The sequence below is a fragment of the Crocodylus siamensis genome, chromosome 5 (genome assembly GCF_052110815.1).
Source record: "Crocodylus siamensis isolate JL-2025a chromosome 5, ASM5211081v1, whole genome shotgun sequence".
Lineage (NCBI taxonomy): Eukaryota > Metazoa > Chordata > Crocodylia > Crocodylidae > Crocodylus > Crocodylus siamensis.
Window position 1 is genome coordinate 19458999 of NC_143399.1, and position 27801 is coordinate 19486799.

General features: G+C 45.0%; 1 protein-coding gene across 1 annotated transcript in view; it reads left to right on the plus strand.

Annotated features, from left to right (window-relative positions):
* The first annotated feature begins 6455 nt into the window (after nt 1-6455).
* Nucleotides 6456-27801, plus strand: part of CTH (cystathionine gamma-lyase) — a 36038-nt gene continuing 14692 nt past the window's right edge. The window contains exons 1-5 of the mRNA XM_090048203.1: nt 6456-6834; nt 16305-16386; nt 17101-17196; nt 21583-21692; nt 24615-24746. Of these exons, the coding sequence (XP_089904329.1) occupies nt 6667-6834; nt 16305-16386; nt 17101-17196; nt 21583-21692; nt 24615-24746 (588 nt within the window). The 5' untranslated portion in view covers nt 6456-6666. The remainder of the gene's footprint in view (nt 6835-16304; nt 16387-17100; nt 17197-21582; nt 21693-24614; nt 24747-27801) is intronic.

Sequence of the window (27801 nt, forward strand, 5' to 3'; positions counted from 1 at the left end):
GGATCACTAATATCACTGCACCAGCGGGCGCTTGAATCCGCAGTATCAGCGTCCACCCATACTAGTTTTTTGGCTTGGGGGTAAACTGGAAGCCAAGCTTAACCACTAACTGTCTCTGAGTCTCCTCATCTAGGTTACGAAGTATCTCCTTCTTCATGCCAGCATGATTTAGGAGGAACCCAAAACGGGCGCGTTCCTCCGGGGTACGTTCGGGATACCGACGTGGTGCTTCACAGACGAAGTTGGTGATTTTGGCTAGCAGGGCTTGTGCAGGGTGTGTTGGTGCTCCGTGCTCATGCTGTTGTTGTCGTCGTCTGTGTTGGAACCGGTACAACGCTGCAATTGGCTGATGATGAAGAGAGCTAGCTTGAAGCTCTGCGAGCTCTGGATTATCTGCATAGATGTCGATCACGGCTTGTAAAATCGCCGGGGAAATCTGAAGTTGAAGAGGGTCCTTGCAATGTCACTGAGGCCATGGGTCATAACCATGACGAGGCTGTTGTGTTGGTCGATTGGGTGATGCCCCTGGTCCGGTGAATGTGGAATCCGGTGGCCTGGAAGAGGTAGGTATGTCATCACTGGAGTGATGTTCGTCCCCATCATCGTCGTCGCCATCATCGCTATCGCCCTTGTTTCCTGATCGGGTGAAAACAGATATGCTGGCATCAATCGTGGAATGTCTCTTCAGGATAGAGAAATACACTGCGCCAGCTAATGCGTTAGCAAACGGCTGTGAATGCGGAGCATGCATCGGTTGGGCCCCCTCGTGTGCTTGATGTGGCTTCTCGTGAATGGCTCCTGCCACTAGGGCAGGAAGCGAAATAGGCCACGGGGTACGTGCAATTTCTAGGACATTGGATCCGGGTAGGAGTCCTAAGCTGTAACTTCCATGTGTGGTCAAAACTACAGCCTCCCGGTGGCTGAGCGTTTCATGACCGCATTCCAAAACCAGACGTCCTAGCCACTGGGTTGGCGTCTCATCGCTTTGGCGGGCTGTCCTGCTTATGAGTTCATTCATTTCACCACGATCACGGTCTCTAGTGGTTTGCTTGGTGATAATGTTGCCGTCGTTGTCCTGGCGGGTTTTCACAATCTCAATAGGATGAACCTGAAGCAGAGGGGTTGGCACGGAGTTGGGCACTGACGGAGGAGGCGGTGGAGAAGGAGGCGCTGGAGGAAGAGGCTCTGGAGGAGGAGGCACTGGAAGAGAAGGACGAGTCTTGCCCCGCCCTTCGAGGAGTGGCGGATAAAGCGGCATCACCGGTGGAGGCAGTGCCTTGTCTCCCAAATATGGTGGTGGGACAGTAGGCGGAGCAGGGGGTGGGGGCTCTGGCTTGTCTCCGCCGCTCAGCCGTTGTTGAAGGGAGCCATCTTTGCTGGCGCGGCTCATGGTAACGACCGCCACTTCATAATCATTCAAGCGGTTAAGGGTGGATACGAGGGTTTCAAGACAAGCACGCAAGCATGCAACTTTCTTTCCCTTCTTTTTCCCTTCTTTTAACACCCCGAGATCTTCAGCTAGGGTGTGCAGCCGCCGGTGACTGACGCCACCGGGGATCGTGGATGGAGAGGGGGGAGCGATTCCTTGCAAGCACCCCTTGTCACCTGCAAGCACCGCGATTGCCTCCACACAACCGTCCCACTCTTGGGAGGGGGTTGCATCCCATTCGGGAGGGGGGAACTCGCTGGCTGCGGTGACCTGCTCCCCTTGGGCCGACGGGATAGAGAAAGCGACTGCGGGATCTCTTAATATGCAGCCGAGAGCGCGGCCTGTAAGATGGGCTTCCCAAGGTCTCCTGGGGTCTTCCCCAAGCCACACACAAAATACTTGGGTCCCGTCATTATCGGTGTGGCTGGGAGCCTGATGAAATCGCAGATGGCACCAAAGTTCATCGGCGTCCACAAGCTGCCTGCAGCCGGACGCCCAAGGACATGGCTGACAGCGGGACTGATCATCCCTGTCATGATCTGCAGCCGACCATTCTGTTTGTGATGCCATGTGGACAGGATCTTTTGATAGTCGGGCTTACGCAGATCACGCTCGCTTTAAAGGTCAGGCTTAATTTTATTAATAAGGGTTAAACAAAACAAAATCAACTATGCTGGGTGCACCAGTGAGCACCCACTCACACTGGTGTTGTATCTCTGGGAAGGGTCGCCGGGATCAGGCGGGTCTGGCGTCCTCCCCTCCGGCTGGCCAGGCCGAAGGTCGCTCCGAGTCGATTCAGTCCGTACGTTCCGTCGGGCGCGCAAAGACCCCAAAGTTCACAGCGTGATGTTTTTTATACTCTCTGTGATGCAGGGCGGTCTAATTATATGTGGCGCTTTCTCATTGGCCCGAAGCGGCGACTGTCACATTATTGACAGGCCCTGGACTTCCCCTTGAGAGACCTCGTGCGGAAAATTCCAGCTGCATGGTGCTTCCACGCTGCAGCCCCAGAGTCTCCCATCCACCCAGCACTTGTTACATAAACACTAAACACATGCGAACATGGCCACCTATAGCACTTAGCAAGTGCAAAATAATTACAACAGCTTATAAACAGAACAAAAGCCTGAACAGTCAGTAAGTAACTATACAATGTCATGGTAAATGTAAATATACCATGTATATATTTACCAAAATAACTGCTATACTCCCAACTCGGCGAAGGACAAAGGACACAGGGACCAGAAGCGCTTCAAGAACACCCTTGAGGTGAACATCAAGAGGCACAAACTGGGCAGGGTGATGCCTTGTGAAAGATGGTACATCTTACTTTGAGGAAAACAGTCTCACCCTGGAAGCAGAAAAACAACAAATGGAAGGAAGGAAACAAGACTGAGAAATCTGCAGTTAACCCTCCCTTTAACTACCACCTGTGGTATCTGCTAGAGTAGAGGCAGGCAATTATTTTGGGTGGAGGGCTACTTACTGAGTTTTGGCAAGCCATCAAGGGCCACACGACAGGCAGATAGGGGCAGATAAACATTTATTTGGGGTGACAGATCTGAAGCAAGGTGAACACACAATTTAAAAAAGCATGCTATTAAACCTGGATTCCAGATGTAAAACTTTCCTCATTACTCCCCTGTAGAAGCTGACTTAATCAGTTTCTCCTACTCTTTTTTTTGTTCAGTTATTTCATTCAGCAAGGGAAAGAGTGAGGAAAGACTTTTGGCTTTTTTGTTTTTTGTTTTTGTTTTTTTTAAAGGACAAAAAATGTGATTGTAAAACTACAAAAATTGACAGGGAACTCAAAGATGGGCAGAGTGCCTGAACATATTTTTAACTCTATTTATTTATTTTTTAACATTTCAAATTGGCTTCCCTTTAACATTCATCAGCAAAAGTAGAAAAAGAATGCTAAGCATATCCCATGTCTTCCGTATGCCATGCTTACATGCTTATTACCATCCTTTACAGGATGAACTACTGTATATCAGATCAGTCCAACTGATTTTAAGTTTCTACACATACAAAAGGGAAGCGGTTGTGAGTCAGTCCTTTAGTGTACTGGGCATTCCCAGTACCTGCTGAAATCATGTTAATGACAAACATACCCTATATAACAGCAACAATTTAGCTCACTAAGGAGAGTTGGATGTTTCTTGGAACAGATGGTGAAAGAAACTGAAAGCAAAAGACCTCCAGCAAAAGTAAAAATAAGCATATGAGAGATGCACAGAAATTCTATTCTAGTTTCTTGTGTCCTACTTATCACTATAGTATCTCAACCTTTTTCACATTCAAAAATGCTTGAAGTGTTTTTGCTCAAACTTCACAAAAAATGTTCAACTGAAACACTGAAAATCCATCCTAAAATGTAAAAACTGAAGAAAACTGTAAGCACTTATAAAAGTCATGGAGATAAAATGACTTGTGTAAACTTAACCAGAAGTATTGCAAATTACGTTTCAAATAATGGTGAAGTGCAGTACTGTGTGACACACCTGCAGTTTCCTGAGTCGCACAAATACAACGATCCTGACTGACTCAAGCTGACTCATTCATTTGGAAGGTGAGTCAATGGAAGAAGTTATACAACAAAAACAGCCTTTTCCCCAGCTCTCGCAATGTGTTGCACTCATTTCATTTTGTGCTTAATTTTCAGGTCCATCCTTTCTCCAAGCAAGGATGCAAGGAATGCCTGTAGTCCTAGATCATTTGCAAACATGCAAGCCTTTGATTTATGGGCCTAGAATATTAAAAAAGAGGGAGAGAGAAAGAAAGTCATCCTGGGAATTCTGTTTTGTAATCTTTCTAGTTTAATGAGTGCTCACATCCTATCTACAGTAAAAACTGTTATCCTGCATCCATGGGGAATAGGGGTGCCGGCTAATCAAATATGCCGGTTACGATACAGCACAAGCACAGTGCAATCACAATGGTGGATGTTAACAAATGAAACTGCTGCTAGCGACACCGCTTGGCAGTGTCTTGAAGCTTCCATCAACACCAGATCTTTGAGAAACGGACGGCAAGATGCTGGATGGCTATTGGAATTTTTCCAGATACATGAAGGAAGATCCATATTGCTGCCTATGACAGATGCTGACTAATAGAGCATTCTGGATGGTAAAGTGCCGGATAACACAGCTTTTACTGCACATAGTTTACCCCCTTATTTAATTGATCTATATGGAAAATGCCTCCCAACCCCTAATAGAAAATGTACCCAGCAACGTGGTTACCCAGGATCTTTCTTTTTTCCCTGGGTAAGCTTTGAAAGGCGCTACTAGCATTCAGCCATCACATGGCTCTCTTCTTCAAATGACAGATGCTCTGTCAGCCAGAGAAAGCATAGTTCACAACATCTTGGAGACTGTGAACATTTTCTTGTGAAGATTTCACTGTTATTCCAGCAGCCAGATTGCCATATATTGTGATTGTACTGGACAGCATCACAGGCTAAACCCTAAGAAGAGGTTGAGACCAGAAAGAGATGCATGCCTCGAGCTCAGCAGGCTCTGTAAATATAGTCCAGGAAGCTCGTGTGACTTATTTCAGTCATTAAAGCTGGACAGGGCCCAATAGTTAAAAATCTAATGCTATTCAGACTTGTCAAAAATGGTCCAACCAGCAATTTTACCAACAAAGAATTAATTTGTATTTTTACAGTTCTGAAGCAAATGACCCTGCACGTTCAATCTGCAGATTAATTGGCTTGTTTTCACTAGGAACCGTCATTCACATAAATAAGAACCTGTATAGGTCACAAATATTAAGGTATCAGGAGAAAGTCATAACTCATGTACACTCGTGGTTTAGAGAGAAACCAGAATTCCTCTCTTAGCTTTGTTATTCCAGTGAAGTTCTATTGATTCCAATGCATTTTACTGTAGTAAGAGTCCCCATTTGCAGCATTGCCCCCATTTATTGTTTAATGAGAAATGTTTAGGTTACCTTAAAAATCTTTATTTCTACCCCTGATAAATTACACTCCAACACTTGCTCCAAGCAGAACTAGTTTAGAGAAATACTTTTTCAGATCCTTCCATGCCTGGTCCTTTAAAGGGGCAGAGGCTAGGATCCATCCCTTCCCACTAAGGGGTAACTCCTTATTGATACAAGTAACTTTTAGTGGGGGTTGTTAATTAAATCACACAAAAGGAGATGAATATTCCATATATGCATAAGCTTTCATAGGCAACACCCAACTCGTTCCATGCATATGATAAACTAGGCTCTTGCCTCCAAGACCTAACACATCTCTGAACTAGCTTGTCTTCAAGATGGCACCTTGCCCTGCCTTCTGGCTGACTTTGACTACCCCTCTCTCCTTGCTATGGGTGTAAAGAAGTGAAGAAACAGGAGTAAAGGCTAAATGAGAAAAGGGAAACAGATTTCCCGGATTTCCAGAATTGTATAAAATAGGTCAGTGCTGCCATCTAAAGAGCGTGTACATGTTTCAAGACTACTGATTCACCCTCTCCGTCCTCCTGCAATAGCTGAGCTGGTTGCCTGGCAAGTGAGGGCAAGGCCTGGGTGGTGTCAGTTTTCTCAGGTCAGATGAGGGTGTTTTTGTTCCTTATCCTCCCCTCACCTAGAGAACCTCTTTTGCAGAGGCATCAAAAAGTTTCAGAGGTGCTGGACTTTAGCCTCGTCTTCTTTCAGTTATTCAGTATCTTTGTATGATGCAAAGGCATTATGATTATAACTGTATATGATTATAACTCCTTATTTGTATGACTACAGCAACAGAAGCCCGGGCCAGAGAAGAGACCCGACTCCCTTGTGCAGAAGGCAGCCGTCTCCCCCTTGAAAAGGCCGGGTCAAAATGTCCGTGGAGGAAGGCCGCGCTCGGCTGTTCACCTCCAGGGCGAGGCGGGGGGCGGTCCGAAGCGGGGAGACCCGCACCTTTGCGCACCGAGAGCAGGGCGCGGCCTCAGGCCGAGGTCGCCGCATCCTCAGGTGCTGCCCCTGGGTTGAGGGGTCGTAGCGAGTCTGAGGGCCTCTCGGGGGCGGGGGCAAAGGCCCTTCCAGACCCCCCCAGGCCGGCTGGCTCGCGGGTCGCCGGTCCGGGGCAGGCGGCGGGACGCGGCACCGCCTCCGCGCCGCGCCAATGGGCTGCGCCTCCTCCCGCACCACCCAGCCCCGCGGGGAGGAGCTGCCCGGGGCTGGCGCAAGCGGGCGGCTGCATTGCAGCGGCGGGGACGGCGGCGCCACCGGAGCCGCGGGCGGGCATGGAGGCGGCGGAGGACGGGCCTCGGGGCTTCCTGCCCCGCTTCAGCCACTTCGCCACGCAGGCCATCCACGTGGGGCAGGAGCCGGAGCGCTGGAGCTCCAGGGCCGTGGTGCCGCCCATCTCGCTCTCCACCACCTTCAAGCAGCGGGCGCCCGGGCAGCACGCGGTGAGCTGGCCGGGGCCGGGGCCGGGGCCGGGCAGCGCGGCTTCCCCGAGCGCGGGCCGCCGCCGCCGGCTTGGCGGGGCTGCCTGCTTGAGACCGCGGCGTGGGGGGTGTCCACCGGCCGGGAACCGCCCCTGCGGGCCTGTCCCCCCCCCGCCGCCGCCCGGGCTCGCCTGCCCCCCGGCCCCACCGCCGCTGCGAGCTCCGTGCAGAGGTGTTTCAAATGCAGCTTTTTTTGCACAGACATCCATCCAATACGCTCTCCGTTCACTGGATGTGTGTTTTGCCCACCGGTTTTTAGTCTAGCCAGCTCCACAACATGTGGATTTCGTAGCTATGTAACAAACAAAAGAAGCCCGGGTCAGCCGGCCCCTCGTGCCAGGTGTGACGGCGCGTGGCAGTTTTGAACACCAAGCGGTGCTCGCTACGGCCTTCCGGCGCACCGCTTCTGCTTCCTCTCCCGGCAGAATGGGTTGTCAGCAGTGTTGCTGACTCAGGCTCTGGCCGTGGCACCCAGCAGGAGTGCCGCGCACCTGGAAAGTTAGAACAGATCTTGCAAGTTTTTTGTAACAGGTAGGCAGCTGTCCAGAGTACCACATCAATCATTAAGGCAGTCGCAGGTTATACATTTAAAAAGAAATGCATTTAATGTTTAGTCAAGTTTTTAATTGTAAACTAGCCAGTTGCTTTTACCTGGCCAAGCTAGAATGGTGCATGGAAGTGTATTGCAAAATGTTGGCTGAGAGGACGTAATTCCCTTTCTTGGTTCTTTGCTCCTTTGATGGGAAGTAGTATGTTTTGCAAGAGTCAAGAGCAGGCAGATCTGTATTCCTCTGAGGTTAGTCAACACGAGCTCTCCTTTTTTTGGTTCTAGCTCAGGGCTGTTCAACTGGCAGCCTTGCAGGCTGCACCACGCTTCAGGAAAGGTTAATGGGAAGCCTTGCCTCCAGCTGCCACACTCCCCATCTCTTCTGCATCTGTGGTGGCATCCTCAGTCTCTGGGGCAGGGAAACATGATCATAAGCTCACTGCCGCGGTGTGGAGGGGAACTTGTGCTGCACACGTAGCAGCACAGCAGAGGAGCTCTGGCAGGGGGTTGTGCAGCGGTGGCACAGGGGAGCTTACACAGTGTGTGGGCTGACACTACTTCTGGGGCCAGGGTTTCACCCACAGCAGCAGTGGCTTGTAGTCCCCAGCCACTCAGAAGTTGGACAGCCCTGTTCTAGCTGAGTATCAGGCAGATTTTGAAAACCATACTGTATTTCTGCCTACACCTATCTTTCTGCCTATAGCTTATCCCATTAGTATGGGGGGATAAGAATAAAAAAAAGGATTATTAGTTTATAACATGGATACACAACCCTTTCAGTTTCTGTATATGGTAGTACTGCTAAAAGGACATTTGACTGCAGTATAGAGTGAGCAATAATTCCAATCCATGAAATACAAACTCTAGTTGAAGGGAAGTACATTTTATAGATGTTGGATGTAATAATTCAGCACAGAACATATGTAATATTCTGAAAGGAACTGTAATGACTGCTTGCAGAATTCAAAAAAACCCAAAAGTGCCATTAACGTGATCCCAAGATTTCAGGTGACTAGTAATGTTTTGGGTGCCCAACCTGAGGCATCTTAAATAGGCCTCATTTTTCAGAAAGTGTTGGGCACCTACTTTCAGCAAAGCACGCTCCTTCAGGCTGTCTCAGATGAGGTATGACACTTTTTTATTTTAAATCTCGGCCTTCGTTTGAAAGTCCAGATATTACTGTTATCCTTTTCTTTTACTAACTTTATAGTGGTCTCATGTCCGTGAGATTTCTCAATCTCTTCTTCAAGTTGTTGGTAGAAAACATTCTTGTCCTCATTGCTAGCTTGAAGGGTAGGTATAGACACTAAACAATGTGATGAAGCCATTCTATGCGTGCACTCTGAGCATTATAAGTGAAATAGATACAGCAATACTTGGTCAGTCAGCATGTGCATAATTGCCAAGCCATGCAATAGCATCCTCAGTGGCCATGTGCAGTTCCTGTAGGCCACCACTGAACTTAGTGGGCAGTCCTTGACAATATGCAACATGGTGTGTGTTTTGAACAGCTACAGTCTGGGTTGTTGCAAAGACCCCAGTGATAGAAGTTGGCCGCGCACAGACCTTGCCTTGTCTGGAACCTGTTCAGCAAGGCCCACTGACCGCCTGGCAGTATTGCTAGGTCTGCCCACCTGTCTTTAACTTGCCTACCTAGCTTACCTGCCCACCTAGCAATATGTAGTGATTTCAGTGCAAGAGTTGGATGTAGTTTTAAGAATTGGCCTGGCATTCTGGGCAAACACAGGATTGGTAACATGAATTCAAGTGCCCAGTGAGTGGTAGAACTTTGTGCAAGTTAAAATCTATGTGCTATCAACACCTATTTCCCTGAGAAAATCACAAGAAAGATATCATAGAAACATCCAAGATCAGGGCACTGACACTAATTACTGGTTAGGCATAACTACCTGAAAAAAAATCCTGCATATAAGGTCATATAGTGCTGACTGTGACACTAACCATGCCTTAGGCAGAAGACTAAGTCGGAATCAATTTTAAAAAGATCCACCATATCAAAACTACCAGTTGCCTTTAGATAGATACCAGCCAAACTAAAGACTAGTCCTGTGTGAAGCGGCAAGTATTCGCTTCAGATTCAGATTCGGCCGATTTGGAGGGACAGTGATTCCATTCAGCCGAATCGGATCCAAAGATTTGGCACCACTTCAGAGATTTGGCCACAGACTAAACAGGCAGCAGTCCTCATCATGCTGGACACCACTGCCTCCAGCTAGTAAGTCTGTTGTGGTGGGTGGAGGTGGGAGGGAAGGTGCACGTGGGGGGCGTATCAACGCCCCCGCAGGCATGGCAGCGCTGGGAGTGGGGGCTGTGCCCTACTGCCGCTTGCCCCCTTCCGCCCAGGGCAAGCCGCGCCTGCATTGTGCCCCCTCTCACCTGCCTTGGCTGGGCAGGTGGCAGCAGGGCGTAGCTGAATATTTTTTGAATCGATTCGGAGGCTTTTGATTTGATTCGGACCTCTAATTGGTCTCCTGATTCGATTCTGATCCGGAGATTTGGCCGGCAAATGGGGCTGAATCTCCTCCAAATACAGTCGGCTACCAAAGCTTTGCACAGCCCTATTAAAGACATAAAAAGATAGACTATTCAATGAAGAAGCTTTGAAAGCAAGTTTACCTAACAAGTTGGCCACTGAGGCTTGAGAGAGCTTAAAAACTAACAGGTACAATGCTGCTATAACAGCATTTGGCAAAAAATGCGGACTAGTTTGAGTAGCTGTGTTGATCTAAGAACATAGGCAGGCAAGGTTCTTTGGGTAGAGGTGATATCTTTTACTAGACCAACTAAATAGTTGGGGAAAAAAGTTCTTTGCAAGCTTCTGGGCACAGACACCCTTCTTCAGGCATTGGGAGACTCTGCTGCTGTTATGAGTTCTCCAAGGCAGAACTCATGACTGGGTTGAAGAGCATTCTGAAACCCTTGTACCCACTGGGTGAGAACAAAGGGACAGTGCTAACAATCCGTAAGAAATATCCCAATACCATAACCCTAGAAAATCTGAGAAAGGGTCAAAGAAATGCAAAAGGAGGTTAAAAGGTGTGCCCAAGATTTTTGACTGAAACTCTGCGATATTCAAAAAGAAGCCAACACAGGTGATAACTGTAGAATGTACAAAGGCATCAAGCAAGCAATTGGTCCAGTCAAGAAGAAAACAGCTCTGCTGAAAGACTTAAACAGAAAGACTTAAACACTGATAAACAAAAACAATTTGAGTGTTGGATTGATGACGGGAATTATAGGGCACCTACACATGAGTAGTGAAGTTTCTCCAATGTGCTGTAATTACAGTGGGTCAGAGCAGACTCAATTAATAGTCTGCTGGAGTGTGGTAATTACCATGCTCCAGCAGACTTCCGCAGCTCAGATATTAGCATCTCCACATTTAAAAACGGTGGCAGAGTGGCTTTAACTAAAGCTCGTTCGATGCAATGCTCCAGGCACTTTAATTAGAGTGGCTCTGAGAGCCGCTCTAATTAAAGTCCCCACCCCTCCCCCAACTCCCAGAGCACTTGTATAAATGCCCATATACTTCAGTGAAACTGAATCAAACACAAAAAGCTTGAAGGATTACCACAGTTTGATTGATTTGGACAGGCCTACATCAGAAGATTTGCAGAAAGCTATTAAATTGATTACTGGGGACAAGGCATCCAGCAACAACTGTTTGCCGGCTGCAGTCTACAGATGTGCCAACACTGAATTGCTTTGAAAGCTCCATGAAGTTATACCGCTCTGTTGGAAAGAGGAAGCAGTAGCCTGAGGCTTCTAATATGATTTGTACAATTATACAAAAACAAAGGAGATAGAAGTGACTGAGACAACTGTAGAGGTATCTCCTTGTTAAACATCATTGGAAAAATTGTCACTTGCATCATGCTCACTAGGCTGCAATCTCTAGGTGAAAGAAACTGTCCTGAAAGCCAGTGTGATTTTTTTTGCTCAAGACGCTCCACCATTGATTTGATATGATATTTTTGGTCAACTGCAAGCGAAGTGTCGAGAAAAATGAATACCACCATACATAACCTTCATTGATCTGACAAAGACCTTTGATACAGTCAACAGACAGGGCCTTTTTATAGAAGTGCACCAATACATTGGTGCCATATCATATTGGCACTGATATAAGGAAAATTGATGTTATTGGTAATCAGCTTTTTTTGGCTGATGTAGCTGATGATGTTGCCGATAAATGCTGCATGCATATGCATCTGCAGTGCAGGACGCAGGTGGCTAAGAGCACAGTCTGGCAGTGTGGAGAGCAGCGCCCAGCTGGTAAGTCTGTTCGGGAAGAGGTGTGGGGGGAGCAGACCAAGGCCTCCACAGTGACAGATGGGCTGGGGCTGGACCAGGGGCAGATGTTGCACAGGTGGGGCAGGGCATGGGACGGAGCCATGAGCAGCTCATTTGGGGAGAGGGGCAAAGCTCCTGCTGCTGCATGCACCCCAGGAGGGCAAGGGGGCATGTGCCCCTGGATCTGTGCAGAGAGCAAGGGTGAGCTGCTGCTGTAGGCTAGAGCCTGGGGCAGTGCTGCGCTCTTCCTGGCAGAGGGGATGGGCCAGGGCTGAACTTGGGGCAGGCAGCAGTGGCACTAGGAGGAGAGGGCTATGGGGAGGGGAGGCTACAGCCACCCCAAAATTTGCCGTAGCTGCCACTCCCTGTGCCTCTGCCTCCTGCCCCAAGCACAGCCCAGCCCAGCCCCTCTACCAGGAAGAGCCCAGCATCACCTCCAGCTCCAGCCCACTGCAGCAGCCTGCCCTAGCCCTGCACACAGTTCCAGGGGCATATGCCCCGCCATGCCCTCCCAGGATGCATGGAGTAGCAGGATCCACCCCTCTTCCCCCCCAGATGAGCCACAGCTCCATCCCATGCCCCACTCTGGCTGGGCAGCGCCAACCCCACTCTCCCTCACCGTGGGGCCTCTATTTGCTCCCCTTCTCTCCACTCTTGCCCCTTCTACCACTACAGACTTACCAGCCAGATGCTGCTCTCCAAGCTGCCAGGCTGCAAATCAGCAATCAATCAGATATGGGTCATTAAAAACACAGTCATCAGTATCGGCCCCAAAAAATCTATATCGGTGTTCCCCTACCCTTTTACTATTCTGAAGAAACTGAGTTGCCCCCCCAAACTGTTGAACATCATTCACTCATTACATCAAGGCAGCTATAGTGTATGAAAACAAAATGCCTTAGACATCAACAATCAGGTGAAATAAGGTTGTGTTTTAGCCCCCTGCTTTTTAACTTCTACTTTTCATTCCTGCTGTTTCATCCATTCAAGGACAGCAATGATGGCAATTATCTTTGAACCAAAGTAGATAGAGGCTTGTTCGACACTGCAAGGTTTAGAGTGAAAAAGAACTGGTTCTGAGAGATTTTGTCTTTGTAGATGATGCGGGCTTCGTTGCCCGTAGTGCATCTTCCCTGCCAAATCTCTTGAGCAAATTTTCTGAGTTGTGCAAGAGCTTCTGGATGGCAGTTAGTCTAAAAAAGAATGATCATGTACTAAGGGGTGGAAGAACCAATACCTGACACCACTCTGGAGGATAAAACTCTTGGTGTCATTGACAGTTTTGGCTAGGTGAGTTCTACAGTCAGCAGGAATCTTGACTGTCAGACTGAACTGACTAACAGAAAATCAGTTAAGCATTGTGGGCTATTGCAGAAATGCGCACAGAATAAAAGCAAACTACCAGCTAAGGTAAAGATATGATTCTATGAGACTAGTGTGCTGTCATCCCTGCTTTATGGTTCAGAAATGTGGACTACATATGCTAGACACATAAAGAGACTCAACAGCTTCCACATGAGGTGCCTGCATAAGATCCTGAAAATAAAGTGGGAAGACAGAATACCAACTACAGAGGTAATGGAGCACACAGGACTGATGCTCTTAGAAACCACTGTCCAGAAGAAAAGATTGTGATAGATTGTCCATGTCAGAAGAATGGGAGAAGACTGTATCCCCAAGAATATTTTGCATAGTGAGATTTGAGATGGCTTTAGAAAGCAGGGTTGTCCTGTGTGCAAAAATGCTAATGCATTCTACATTAAACCAGGGAATTAAAGCCAGGGAATATCTGGCACTAGGTGCAGCTCAGCATGAGTAGCTTTGATCTAGAGGATGGAAGGATAGTGAGAAAGAAGAAAGCAGCATGCTGTAAACTTGGACTCCAGCTCAGGCAACATGTGGATCTGTGAAACTTCTAACAAGCTGGGTTTTTTTGCTCTCAAATTGAGCTTGTCAGCCACAAACGGATTCATCTGGCATCTGAATCAATGTACATGTACGCCATGATCCACAGAATTGACAGTTGCTTACTACTACTGACTTGTAGAAAACAAACCATGGTTTTTTCCCCAGGCAAAATTATAGGTTTCTGTATGGTATGCTAAAAAGTGTACTATCTGTAGATGAGATATTCAAATTGAGCCAGTTGGAATTGGGTACCTCAAATCCTTTTGTGCCTTTGAAAATCTCCCTTTTAGTATAAGTGTGGGTGTTGGGTTGCAGATTTTTTTAAAGGGTTTCTGATGTCAAGAAGCTTATAAGCAGCTCTGTGTTCTGGTGCTTATTAGAATGGTGTGTGGCCAAGCAGAACATCTTCTTTATCTGAAATTTCATGGCAGTGTTCAGCTTGGTTGCCAGACTTGGCCAAACAAACCTTCTTCATTTGTTTCAGACTGTTAAATATTTTTTTCACTTGTGCTTGCAAATCTTTTCTGCTAACGTGCTATAAATATTCTTGAATGCTGGCAGACCAGAAGTATTTGTGGAAGTTAAAAATTTTGTGTAAGCTTAGGCAAATAAAAAGTAAATTTTAAATTGTTAAAGATGAGTATTCACTCTAAGCTCTCATTCTTAGTGTTATACCTCCCCAGCTGGGTACATGGAAGCAGATCATGTGATCTGTAAATCCATTTGAAATAAATTACACTGCTTAAATTTCAGATACTTGGGAGTGAATTCAGAAACAGACCAATAATAATTAACTAAATAAGCCAAAATAACAAAACAGGTAGTCATAACCTGTTTATGCTCAGCTGGAAAACCAAAACACAAGTGGTTCATAGAATATATATCTCACCTAACTCTGAGTCGCATTCTTACTGCAGTTTCAGAGTTTCTCTCCGATGTATATGGGCTTCTATCTGAATCCTAAATATGATGAAGGAAATCAAGATGCTTAAACTGACTTCTCCCCACAACAATTTATTTTTTCTTGTTGAATTCTTCAGAACTCCAACATGAAAAATATTAGGCTTAATTGGTTGGGCTTCCCAACATGCAAATATGGATTTATGAGGACTTTTGAAAATATTTGGTCTTTGTAGAGATCCTGAGTTTTCAGACAGAATTACAATTCCATGGCTTTCAAAAATTGTTGTGGTAATAAAAAGGTAAGCTCACCTTTCTGTCTGATTTGGGGCCTGGTACGTGGTTTTGGAGTTACTTTTGTTTGTTGGTTCAAGTGTTTAAATATTTGTTCCAAGGCATGATCACCAGCTTGGCCTCAATATAAGACAATAATGCAGAAGTCCTGAGGTAACCCTGTATCCTAGATCAGTGTAATGGGATTCAGTGTTGATTCAAGGACTTGATCTTTCACCATTTAAGTCCACGTGAGTTTTGTCATTAATTTAAACAGATGCAGAATCAAAGTCCAATTACACAATATGTGGGCCTGATCCAGAGAGGTACTTATTGGGCCCCTTTGAAGTCAACTGGAGTTGGAGGTGCTTAATGCATAGTATAGCACTATGTTATTAAGCACTAAAGTAGCATAATGCTATTACCCAGATTACTGGTAACCTTGCAGGTTGGCTACCGATAAAAGAGACAGAAAAAGGTCTACAGCCCAACCTTTTATTTGCTTGCATTTCAAAACACACACAAAAAAGTTTATCCCAAGGTCTGTCTGGCTACTCATGACAGCACAACGTAGACAGCACAACGTAGATTCTTACCTATATCAGCTGGGAAGAATCAAGAGGTGGGAGGAGGGTGGCACACAGGTTGGCAGCAGGCCTTTTTGCACTTGCTGCCATAAGCTGGTACCCCCAATGGCTCAGAGCCTGCACATCCTGCAGCTCCTCCCTGCCACCACCAACAGTGCACAGCCCCAGCCCTGGTCTGACCCATGCCACACTGGGCAGGGCAGAAAAAAATCAAAATTAGCTGACCTCATGCAAAAGTTGAACTTTTTAAATGGCAGAAAAGTTAATGTCTTTTATTTCTATCTTCATTCAGATACAGACTGCACTTCAGTCACACAGAGTACATCCAGATTTCACATGCTAAATGGTCTTTTTAAAAAGTTGTATGCGATTTGGACATATAGCTCCAGTTCTGGAGAACTTTGGAAAATTGCTATAGCTTCATGAAATTGGTAGAACTGTCCATGTTTTCACCAGCTAAGGATCTAGCTTGGAGCTGAGCTATAGAGCCATTTTTAGAAGAAAAAATAGTTTTTCAGTGCGAGACAAATGAACAGAGGTTACATCTGACTTGCACCAGCTAAATTAGGCTAAGCCTCAGAATACTGATTTACTAGAACTTGTGAGAATACCCCTTTTGATTGCAAACGGACTGTTTCTTAAATTGATGGGGTGAAGGTGGTAGATTTCTGTGGGATGATACGTACAACAGCTCATAATAGCTGTTGTTACCAGATTGTTACTAGAGGGAGATGCATAATTCAGTGGAGGGGAAATATGGATCTCTTGGCAAATCTGGGATTTGATGAAACTTTAAGACAGGTGATTACTAACATAAGTCTGACTGTAATAATATTGTGCCTAACTTCTTCCATTTTCCCCATCACTCACTGTTAAGTTATGTTTGTTTCTTATTTTAACAGGGTTTTGAATATAGCCGTAGTGGAAACCCGACACGGGATTGCCTGGAAAAGGCGGTTGCAGCACTGGATGGAGCCAAATACTGTAAGCTGGCAACCTCTTCATTAAGCACTACAATCAGCATGCGTCTCTCTTCAGAATGGGCTAGTGTAGCATGTCCAAAACTTTTTAGGTTTACATCTCACCACACTACAGTCGCTCCTCCTCTGTTTCCCTTGCTGTAGATGTTCCTCTTCTAACTGCTGCTGCTTCCTCTGCCACCATCCTGGCTTTGTGCCCTCCCTGGGAACTTCCCCACAGTTTGGGAAGCGCTAGAATATAAAAGTACCTTGTGAAGAGAAAAGAACCTGAACTTGAGCATTAAGTTAAAACAGTTAACTCAGATTTTCCTGTCAGCCTTTAGTTGTGAGTTACATTGCTGCTCTGTACTTTTTTGTTAAAATATACCTGGGCATTTGGCCATAAGGATTAATTCCATTAATTTCACTTGGTAAGAGTGAATTGTTTTTGCTTTTAAATCTTTGTAAATCAGAGAGAAACAAGAGTCTGGAGTCTAATACTGTGGATCAGATTCATCCTAGTGTAATACTGTTGCAGTCAGTGGAATGAATTGGACTGAGACCAGTAGTTTATAGTCAGATTTTTGTCATCACTGCTTCTTGTGAAGACTGCTTTATGTGGCAGGTCCTGTTTCTTTAGAAAAGAAAACTAGAGGAAAAATATTTATACATTGACTTAAAGACAGATCTATTAAAAAGTGCCTTTTCTCTGCCATGCTAATTCTTTTTTCTCTTCTAGGTTTAGCTTATGCTTCAGGTTCAGCAGCAACTGTGACTATTGCCCATCTATTAAAGGCAGGAGATGCTATTATCTGTATGGATGATGTCTATGGAGGCAAGTAGATTTTGAATCTTAACAATGCACTTGTTAAATGTATGAGATTACTTACGTATTCTTTGATCAGTCTCTTAGGATTTTCATCCAGTTGATATCTGAATTGCATATTTATAGTGGTCTTATTTTTCGATACATTCATTTCACATAATGAGAAGGCTTTTGTAATAACAGATTATTTGAGAATGAATTTATTGGATGAAAGCAATGGCTGCAATGGAATGGCTGCAGTAGTAACAGAACATGTGACCAGCTGTGGCAAAGTCTGCTTCAAAGAGGAAAAAGTAGCAACCTCTTTACCATGCATAGATAAGCAGCAGATTCTTTTTAAGTATCTAGGAGCAGCTCAGAGTTCAAAGTGGCCCCAGATTGCAGTCTTGAAGTCTGTCCTCTGGTCCCCAAACTCACTTCACTCTTGTCTTGATTGCCATTCAGACAGCTTTCATTCCATGCTATTATTTTCACCAGGGGTGTAGGTTGTAGCCATGTTGGCTTAAGGACATAGGTAGACAAGGTTCTTTGGGTGAATCTGATATCTTTTATTAGACCAACTTAAATAGTTGGAAATTTTTTTTTAGCAAGCTTTCAGGTTTAAAAACCCTTTGTCAGGCTGAGGAAGTTTCAGCAGTTGGTGTGTGCTCTTCCTGGATGGAATGAATAGTAAAGAAGCCAGAGGCTGGGCTGGTATGCATACAAGATGGGCTGTCAGTGCAGATGTAAATCGAGGAATCAGAGGGTGAGAGACGGGTGGGGGGGCGGGGGGGTGGGAAAGGGGGCTGAATGTAACAGTTAAATAGTGGAGAGGTACCTGGGGAGTCAGATGTCAGACAGGTTATAGTAATCTTTGTCAGCATATCCCACATGTAGATTCATACATATACACAATTTCTTCTGCTAGCTATATTGGGCATGTGTGTCTGTCTCACCATTTAGCCTTTTTCCATGTATATTAAAGGACTAATGAGTGGAAGCAGCTGAAACCTAGACTATAGAGTGCATCTTTCTTCCAGCCATGATTCTGCTGCCTGTTCCACACTTCATAGTTTCATAGTTTCTAGGGTCGGAAGGGACCTGAGCAGATCATCTAGTCCGACCCCCTGCCATGGCAGGAAAGAGTACTGGGGTCAAACGACCCCAGCAAGATGTTCATCTAACCTCCTCTTAAACACCCCCAGGGTAGGAGCCTGCACCGCTACTCTTGGAAACTGGTTCCAGACCCTAGCCGCCCTGACTCTGAAGTAGCGCCTCCTGATATCTAACCTAAACCTACCCTCTGCCAGCTTGTGACCATTATTCCTGGTCACTCCTGGCGGTGCTCGGGGGAACAGTGACTCCCCAATGCCTGCTGATCCCCCCAACTAGTTTATAACAGGCCACAAGATCCCCCTCAGCCTTCTCTTTTGGAGGCTGAACAGGTTCAGGTCCCATAGCCTCTCCTCATAGTGCCTCCCCTGTTGTCCCCTGATCATACAAGTGGCCCTCCTCTGGACCCTCTCCATGCTGTCAACATCCCTCTTGAAGTGTGGCACCCAGAACTGGATGCAGTACTCCAGCTTGGCCTGACCAGTGCTGCATAGAGGAGGAGGATCACCTCTTTGGACCTGCTCGAGATGCACCTGTGGATGCATGCCAAGGTGCGGTTGGCCTTCCTAAGTGCCCCTCCACACTGCCGGCCCATGTTCATCTTGGAGTCAATGATGACCCCCAGATCCCTTTTCGCCTCCGTGCTGACAAGAGGGGAGTTCCCTAACCTGTAGGTATGGTGCCGGTTGTTCCTCCCGAGGTGCATCACCTTGCACTTGTCTGTGTTGAAGCCCATCCTATTCTTGTCCGCCCGCCCTTGTAACCTGTCTAGGTCTGATTGTAGCCTGTTGCGTCCTTCCAGTGTGCCCACATGCTCCCACATCTTAGTGTCATCAGCAAATTTGAACAGGGTACTTTTTACCCCCTCGTCCAAATCACTAATGAAGATGTTGAACAGTGCGGGCCCGAGGACCGAGCCCTGGGGGACCCCACTGCCCACGTCCTTCCAGGTTGAGAAGGACCCATCCACTACCACCCTCTGGGTGCAGCCCTCCAGCCAGTTGGTGACCCATTTGACTGTGTGGGTGTCTACACCACAGCCCCCCAGTTTCTTAATGAGAACGGGGTAAGAGACAGTGTCAAAAGCCTTCCGGAAGTCCAGGAAGACTATATCCGCTGCTACCCCTGCATCTAATGATCTGGTGATCTGATCGTAAAAGGCCAGCAGGTTGGTCTGACAGGACCTGCCACTGATGAATCCATGTTGGTTGCCCCTAAGCGTGCAGTCCCCTGCTGGCCCCTCCTGGATGTGTGCCAGCATAATTTTCTCGAACAGCTTGCCTAGGATTGAGGTAAGACTAACCGGCCTATAGTTTCCCAGGTCCTCCTTCCTGCCTTTTTTTGAAGATGGGGACCACGTTGGCCCTCTTCCAGTCCTCCGGTACCTCACCAGAGCACCACGAGTGCTTGTAAAGTTGTGCCAGGGGACTTGCAATGACCTGGGCCAGTTCCTTTAGAACTCTAGGGTGGAGATCATCCGGACCGGCTGACTTGAATACGTCCAACCCCTCCAGAAGCTCCCTAACTAAATCCTCGCTAACCCGTGGCCCAGGTGTGCCTCCCCCGGGGCCCGAGGGGGGCCCAGCAGGCCGGTGGCTGTTCTGGTCCCTACTTAGGAAGACGGCGGCAAAGACTTCTCCTACCTATGAGGGAAAGTGGAGCGCTGGGGTGCCCAAGGACCACTAGAGTGCACAGACATTCATTTTTTGAGGATTATATTTTAAGCATTTCTCCAGCTGTGCGTATCTGTACACTCATTGTTTGGAACACTTCCGAAGGCCCTCCAAAGGCATTTGAACCACTTCATACGTATGGGTCCAGGATAATTCTGGAAGAAAGTTTATGGTCTGATTTTTTAATTTATTTATTTATTTATTTTTAGAGGTGCTAAAAACTTCAAAGCATGTTAGTGTGTGTTCAGCACCTTGGATATGATACCATATCAATTTTCATAATGGTGCCACTTTCTCAAAGGCATACTATCAATTTAAAATGACTTTTTTTTTTAAACTTACAATTATGTAAAGAGATGCCCAAGATTGCTCTGGCAGAGAAATGTCAGAATAGCAATTTCTATCTGCTTTCAGTTTGTTTCCTTTGAGCAGTTGATAAAACTTTATGAATGTTGTATTGACCTTTTATAGCAAAATGAGGGAGAAAAATATTTTTGAAAGACAAAGGGAAATAATTAGACAAATATTTAACTGATCTAAAGAAAAAAAAATGATGCATTTTACCCCTTCAGTGCTGTAGGTGGCTGAATGATACCAGAAAATACCTCCAAAGAAAAAACTATACAGCTACCTAATCCAATTCATCTGTAGATTAGCTTAGCCTGGTTTTCTAGATGCAGATTTTAATAATCACATAATAATTTCTTCCTTCTTTTCTGTAACAAGATTGCAGGATTTTAGAATTACTTAACCAAGGCCTCAAACCGTGATATTAAAGGGCAGTAGCTTGGGGAATATCAGTCTTTTTGCTTTCTTCACTAGATGCTACTGTAATGAAGCGACAGGAAATGCATTACGCTCCTTCCTTTGTTCTCCCTCTTCTAAGTTCCCAATTAAACCTATTCGGTAGGAAATAGACTCTGAAACAAGTGGCTAATTGTGAAGATATGTGATAAACCACACTTGAAAGTGAGAGAAATTGCAAAGGATTTGCAAAGTGCACTAGCTGTGCATTGGAAGATGGGCCACTAGCAAGGAAGCGCAAATAAACTGGGAAAACAAAGTTTTTTTTTCAAAATTGTGGTTGCTTGATTGATTTACAGAACTAACTATCTGTTCTTCTATTTTATTGCTAGAATGAAGGGTAAAGATGCAAGTAGCATAATGAATTATGCTTTAAAGTAATATTCTAATATTTTTTGTAAACATTTAGTACATTAGTACTTTGGATGGATAGTGGCTTGCATACTGAGACTTGAAAGAGAGGCTAAAGTATGCATATTTTCCAATACAAGGCAAAATAATGTTAGCAACTAAAATGATTAAGCAATCCAGCTGTGTTCATAACAAAAGCCATCCCCATCATTTAAACCCAAAAAGTTGGTTAAAAAAAATTGCATTTAAAACATTAAAAAAAAAAAATTCAAAAGATACTTGCCTTATTTTTAGAGCCTGAAACCACATGTCTTGCTTTTCTTTTTTCTCTTTCATGGAAGTCCTTTGTACCCATAAAATGAAAATTACTGTACCTTCTATGTGATTTAGTTCATAGAAAATTTCTTCCCACTTCTGAAATAAGTGTAAATTAGAAACACATCTTTCTTTCTTAACAGTTTTCCTTCTACCTTAGGTACATACAGATATTTCAGGAGTGTAGCCTCTAAAATGGGTTTGAAGGTTAACTTTGTTGACTGTACCAAATTGGACTGTCTAGAGGCTGCAATTACACCAGAAACAAAGGTAATTGAGACATGCTTCTATTCAACTTTCAGTGCGTCTTGAGTCATTTTGTTTTGCTGTTCTAACTGCGAGAGTAGGAGCATTCTTATGACAGGTTTTTATTTGTTGCAGGAAGTGTGAGTGACCAACAAACTTAACCTTAATTTTTATAGAATCATAGAAAATTAGGGCTGGAAGGTACTTCAGGAGGTCATCTAGTTCAACCCCCTACTCAAAGCAGGATCACACCAGCCAAGGCTTTGTCTAACCAGGTCTAGAAACCTCCAAGGCTGGAGATTCCACCACTCCGTTCAGTAACTTGTTCCAGATTTACTGCCCTCCTAGTTAGAGAGAGAGTATTTCCTAATATCTAACCTAAGCCTGCTTTGCTGCAACTTGAAGCCGTTGTTCCTTGTTCTGTCCTCTGCTACCACTGAGTCTAGCTCCCTCGTCTTTGCAATAACCCTTCGGGCTGCTATTAAATCCCTCCCCCTGCTCCCCCGTCTTCTCTCTTCCAGACTAAATAGGCCCAGTTCCCTCAGCCTTTCCTCAGAAGTCATGTGCCCCAGCCCCCAACTATTTTCACTGACCTCCATTGGACTCTCTCCAATTTGTTTATATCCTTCGAGTGGGGGGCCCAAAACTGAATGCAGTACTGCAGATGCAGTTTCACTAGTGCTGAATAGAGAGGAAAAATCACTTGCCTTGATCTGCTGGCAGTGCTCATACTAATGCAGTGCAGAATGCCATTATCTTTCTTGGCAAGAAGGGCACACTTGGTTCATATTGAACTTATTATCCACTGTAACCCCCAGGTCCTTTTTTGGAGAACTGCTTAGCCAGTTGGTCCCCAGAGTGTACTGGTGCATGGGATTGTTCCATCCTAAGTGCAGGACTTTGCACTTGTCTTTATTGAACCTCATGAGATTTCTTTTGGTCCAATCCTTCAATTTGTCAAGATCTCTCTGAATCCTAGCCCTATGCTCCAGTGTATCTACTACTCCCCCCAGCTTGGTGTCATCTGCAAGCTTGCAGAGGGTGCACTCCATCCCAGCTTCCATGAAGATATGGAACAAAACTGGCCTTAGGACTGATCCCTGGGGCACTCCACTTGAGACTGGCTGCCAAGTAGACATTAAACCATTGATTACTACCCTCTGAGCCCAACAATCCAGCCAATTTTCTATCGGCCTTATAGTTTATTCATCCAGCCCATACTTCCTTAACTTGCTTGCAAGAATGTTGTGGGAGACTGTATCAAAAGCCTTGCTAAAGTCAAGCTGCATCACGTACATTGCTTTTCCCACATCCACAGAGCCAGTCATCTCATCATAGAAGGTGGTCAGGTTGGTCAGGCATGACTTCCCCTTGGTGAATCCATGCTGACTGTTTGTTCCTAATCACCTTCTCCTCCAGGTGCTTAGAGGACCTGCTCCATGAATTTTTCTAGGGACCAAGGTGAGGCCAACTGGTCTGTAGTTCCCCTACATCCTCCTCTTTCCCTTTCTTAAAGATGGGCACTATATATGCCCTTTTACAATCATCTATGACCTCTTGAAATAACCAGATGATGGCCAGCAGCTCTGTAATCACACTGGCCAATTTCCGCAGCCCTCTTGGGTGCATCCTGTCTGGCCCCATGGACTTAGAAAACCTGGGTGTGTACAAGTAGTCCCTAACCTGTTCTTTTTCCACTGAGAGCTACTCACCTGCTCCCCAAACTGCTGCCAGGTCAAGTAATCTGGGAACTGACTTTGCTTGTGAAGACTAAGGTGAAAAAAGCATTGAGTACTTAAGCCTTTTCCGCATCATCTGACATTAGGTTGCCTTCCCCATTCAGTAAGGGACCCACCCTTGCCTTTATCTTCTTACTGTTGACATACTTGTAGAAATCCTTCTTGTTACCTTTCACGTCCCTTGCTAACTGCAACTCTAGTTGTGCTTTGACCTGCCTGATTTTATTCCTGCATACCTGAGCAGTGTTCTTGTACTCCTCCCTAGTGTTTGTCCAAGTTTCCAATTCTTTAAGCATCCTTTTTGGGTTTTAGCTCACTGAAAAGTTCCCTGTTAATCCAAGCTGGTCTCCTGCCATACTTGCCAGTCTTTCTGCACATCAAGATAGTTCATTCCTGTGCCCTCAGTAAGGTTTCGTTAAAATACAACCAACTCTCCTGGACGACACCTCCCCTCCCCTCTTCCCCCCCCGCCTGGCTGCCCAGGGGATCAGTTGAGGGGGTCAAAGTCTGCTGGTCTGCTTCCTTTCTTCAGGATCCTGAATTCAGTCATCTTGTGGCTGCTGCTGCCCAAGCTGCCAATCCACTACTACCTTCCCTACCAGTTCTTCCCCGTTTGTGAGCAGCAGGTCAAGAAGAGCATGGCCCCTAGTTGGCTTCTTTAACACTTGCACCAGGCATTTTCTTAAATGCCTCTTCCTGGCAACATATAGTGAATTTAGAATAGTCTAGGGGCTGTGAATAGAGAGAATTTTTCCCTATGCATGTAATAAAGGGTTGTTCAGAGATTTATTTTTAAATGGGCTTCTGGAAGAAGGGAGGAAGGTTTTGCAGTTAACTATGTCAGTGATTAAAAGCTGCTATGATTCAGGTTGTTGTTTTGTAATTAATTTCTACCTGGATATGAAGATGGCAGTTGTCAAACCAATATTAAATATAGCTCACAGTTTTTTATAGACTTTATAATGTACTATTATATTGGTACAACTGAAAAGGGTATACTAAGCAAGGAATCTGCCTGGGTGATGCTGGTTCATAAACAGCAACCAAGGCAGCAGTAGTGCAAGCATATTTTCAATATTATGTTTTTTGCAGAAAATGTACCAAAGAAGAAAGAACAAGCATCCTTAAAGTATATTGGTATTGGTGATGAAAACAGTCCGTTGTACAATATATCTAAAATTAATGACTTATGTTTGTTAAACTACAGCTTGTCTGGATTGAAACTCCCTCAAATCCCATGTTGAAGGTTATTGACATTCAAAGCTGTGCAGATGTTGTCCACAAACATAAAGACATTATTTTAGTGATAGACAACACCTTTATGTCAGCATATTTCCAGGTAAGCTGATTAAGTGTTTGAAATAATGAGAAGGTGAGTACATGGTATTTTTTTTTTTTAAATTCCTTTCCAAGTCAGAAAAATTAGAAGCCAAAGCACTTTGAATGACTTTAATGGTAACTCTGTATATTTTGTTTGTTCTTTTTCTTATATTTTTAAAACAAAAAGGGTTGAATGGATGAATAAATAGATAAATAAAGAATAGTCTTGATTTGGTGCAATTTTAACTTCACCAGCACAGTGGTGGAGTTAATGTAGTTATTTCCACTCCAAATAAAAACTATTATGTTTTTAATTTATAAATGGTAGGACTGCTAACTGAATTAACATGGTATTTTATATAACTTCCTAATTCAGGTAATGTTATAGCTAATTTTTCTTTGTGTGCCTGAACTATTCTCATCCTAATTGTTTTTTCTGTGATTTTTCTTTGGGGCCGGATAACATTTTTCTTTAATAAGTGTAACTCTATAATCTTATTGATTCAGGAGAATAAAAGAGGAAAATGTATTAACAGCATAAATCCAACAGTGTTTGGATTCATGTCATTTGAAATGTTAAAGGAATATTTAACCTGAAGGTCACACAATCTTTAATTAATGTTTGTGGCAATCTGGAGGGTGTTATTGGCCACTGAAATCTGTCAAGTCTTTCTATTTATGTAATATCCTTTTGTATGGTTCTATTTTCCATATTAAAAATTAAGTATAAGGTTTATTAACCTTTGGAAATATCATTTAATTCATGCCAGGCTGCACACACACACATATATGTTCTCCTGAAGACTTTGCTAATTCACTGCATTATAGGTACACACAGGATTTTTCATTTTTCACTTTGTTTTGGGCTTGTTTTAAAGCCAGTTTTCTTCAAAAATTCGGTTTGAATGCAATATTGGAAAAGTCTGTACAAAAATCAAGGTTAGAATATTTGGTACTGTCCGGATAATACCTCATTCTTCCTTCAGGGCACTGACTCAAAGCTCATAAACCTTATGGTTAAACATATACTTAAGTGCTTTTCTGAAGTCTTAGTTTGTCCTGGACACATCAAAGGCTTACTGAGTCACTTTGGCAAGACTCTGTATGGCATTGTGTTGAAGCAGCAAGTTAAATGTATGAAAACAAATCTAGCTCATGTATTTTTTAATTGAAGTGATCACAAGAGAGAACCAATTTATAGCGATTAACCGTGTAGGATTGCCTAACAGGCCATATTAGATAACATATCATAGAAGTAGGGTCGGAAGGGACCTTGTAGATCTTCAAGTCCGACCCCCTGCCTGGGCAGGAGAAAAACTGGGCTCAAATGACTCTAGCCAGGTAGGCGTCAAGCCTCTTCTTAAAGACCCCCAGGGTAGGAGCCAGCACCACTTCCCTTGGAAGTTGGTTCCAGATCCTAGCCGCCCTGACAGTGAAGTAGCGCCTCCTGATGTCTAATCTAAACCTACTCTCCAAGAGCATGTGGCCGTTATTCCTTGTTATGCTGGGGGGGGCTGGGGAAACAAGGTCTCTCCTAAACCCTTCTGGTCCCCCTAGTGAGTTTATAGAAGGTCACCAGGTCCTACCTCAGCCTTCTCTTGTGAAGGCTGAACAGGTTCTGGTCCCACAGTCTCTCATTGTAGCGTCTGCCCTGTTGTCCCCGGATCATGTGGGTGGCCTCCTCTGGACCCTTTCAGTGTTGTCCACATCTCTCCTGAAGTGGAGCACACAGAACTGGATGCAGTACTCCAGCTGTGGCCTGACCAGTGTCGCATAGAGGGGGAGGATCACCTCCTTGGCCCTACTTGAGATATAATCGAGGGATGCACGACAAGGTGCGGTTAGCCTTGCCAGCCTTGCATTGTCAGCCCATGTTCATCTTGGAGTCAATAATGACTCCAAGATCCCTTTCTGCCTCCGTGCTCTCAAGAAGGGAGTTTCCCATCTTATATGCTGCTGGTTACTACTGCCCAAGTGTAGCACCCTGCACTTGTCAGTATTGAAACGCATCCTGTTTTTGTTAGCCCACCCCTGTAACCTATCCAAGTCTTGCTGCAGTCTTTCCCTCCCTACTAGCGTGCTCACCTCACCCCAAATTTTGGTATCATCAGCAAATTTAAACAGGTTGCTTTTCACCCCATCATCCAAATCACTGATAAAGAAATTGAACAGCATGGGCCCAAGGACTCCACTGCCCACTTCTCCCCAGGTCAAATATGACCTGTCTACCACCATCCTCTGAGTATGACCCTTCAGCCAATCTGCAATCCATCTGACTGTGTAGGCATCAGTGCCACAGTCGCCTAGTTTTTTAATGAGGATGGGGTGGGAGACAGTGTCAAAGGCCTTGCTGAAGTCCAGAAAGACTACGTCCACGGTGACACCTGCATCCAATGTCTTTGTGACCTGATCATAAAAGGCAATCAGGTTGGTCTGATATGACCTGCCCCTAATGAAACCGTGCTGGTTGCCCTTGAGCATCATCCCAAAAGCTCTCTAACCCGGTCCTCCCCAACCGGAGGTCTGGAGGCGTTCCCCTCGAGTCTGTCTTGCATCCTGGTGGGGAAGTCCCAGTCCCTGCACAAGAAAACAGAGGTGAAGAGATAGGCATCAATTCTCTCTCGTATGCAAATTTAAAACACTTCTAGGTTGTCACTGGTATTCCACAATAAGAGAGAGAATAATCTGCATGAAGTATGTTATAAATTATAATTATATGCGTTAGATATAAAAGAAAAAAATCCAATACTTACATTACTATTCTACAATTGAGTAGAAATGTATGTTGCCCGATTGCTCAAACAAACTTCTGTAGTTCAACAGCAAGTTTTTCCACCTCCCTTGTTTTAAATACATTCCTCATTTAACATGTTAAGCAAACCTATTATCAGTGTTAAAAATAGAAATATGCAAAATTTATCATTTAATGATAGAACATATTATTATTCAGCCTTAGAGGACTGGGAGGAGCTTTGCTGATTGTAGATAATATTATTTTGAAAAACTGAAAAAAGTGAGGAATTTTATTTGTCAATCAGTCCCCATCTAAACACTTCAATTTTGCTGTTGGCAAA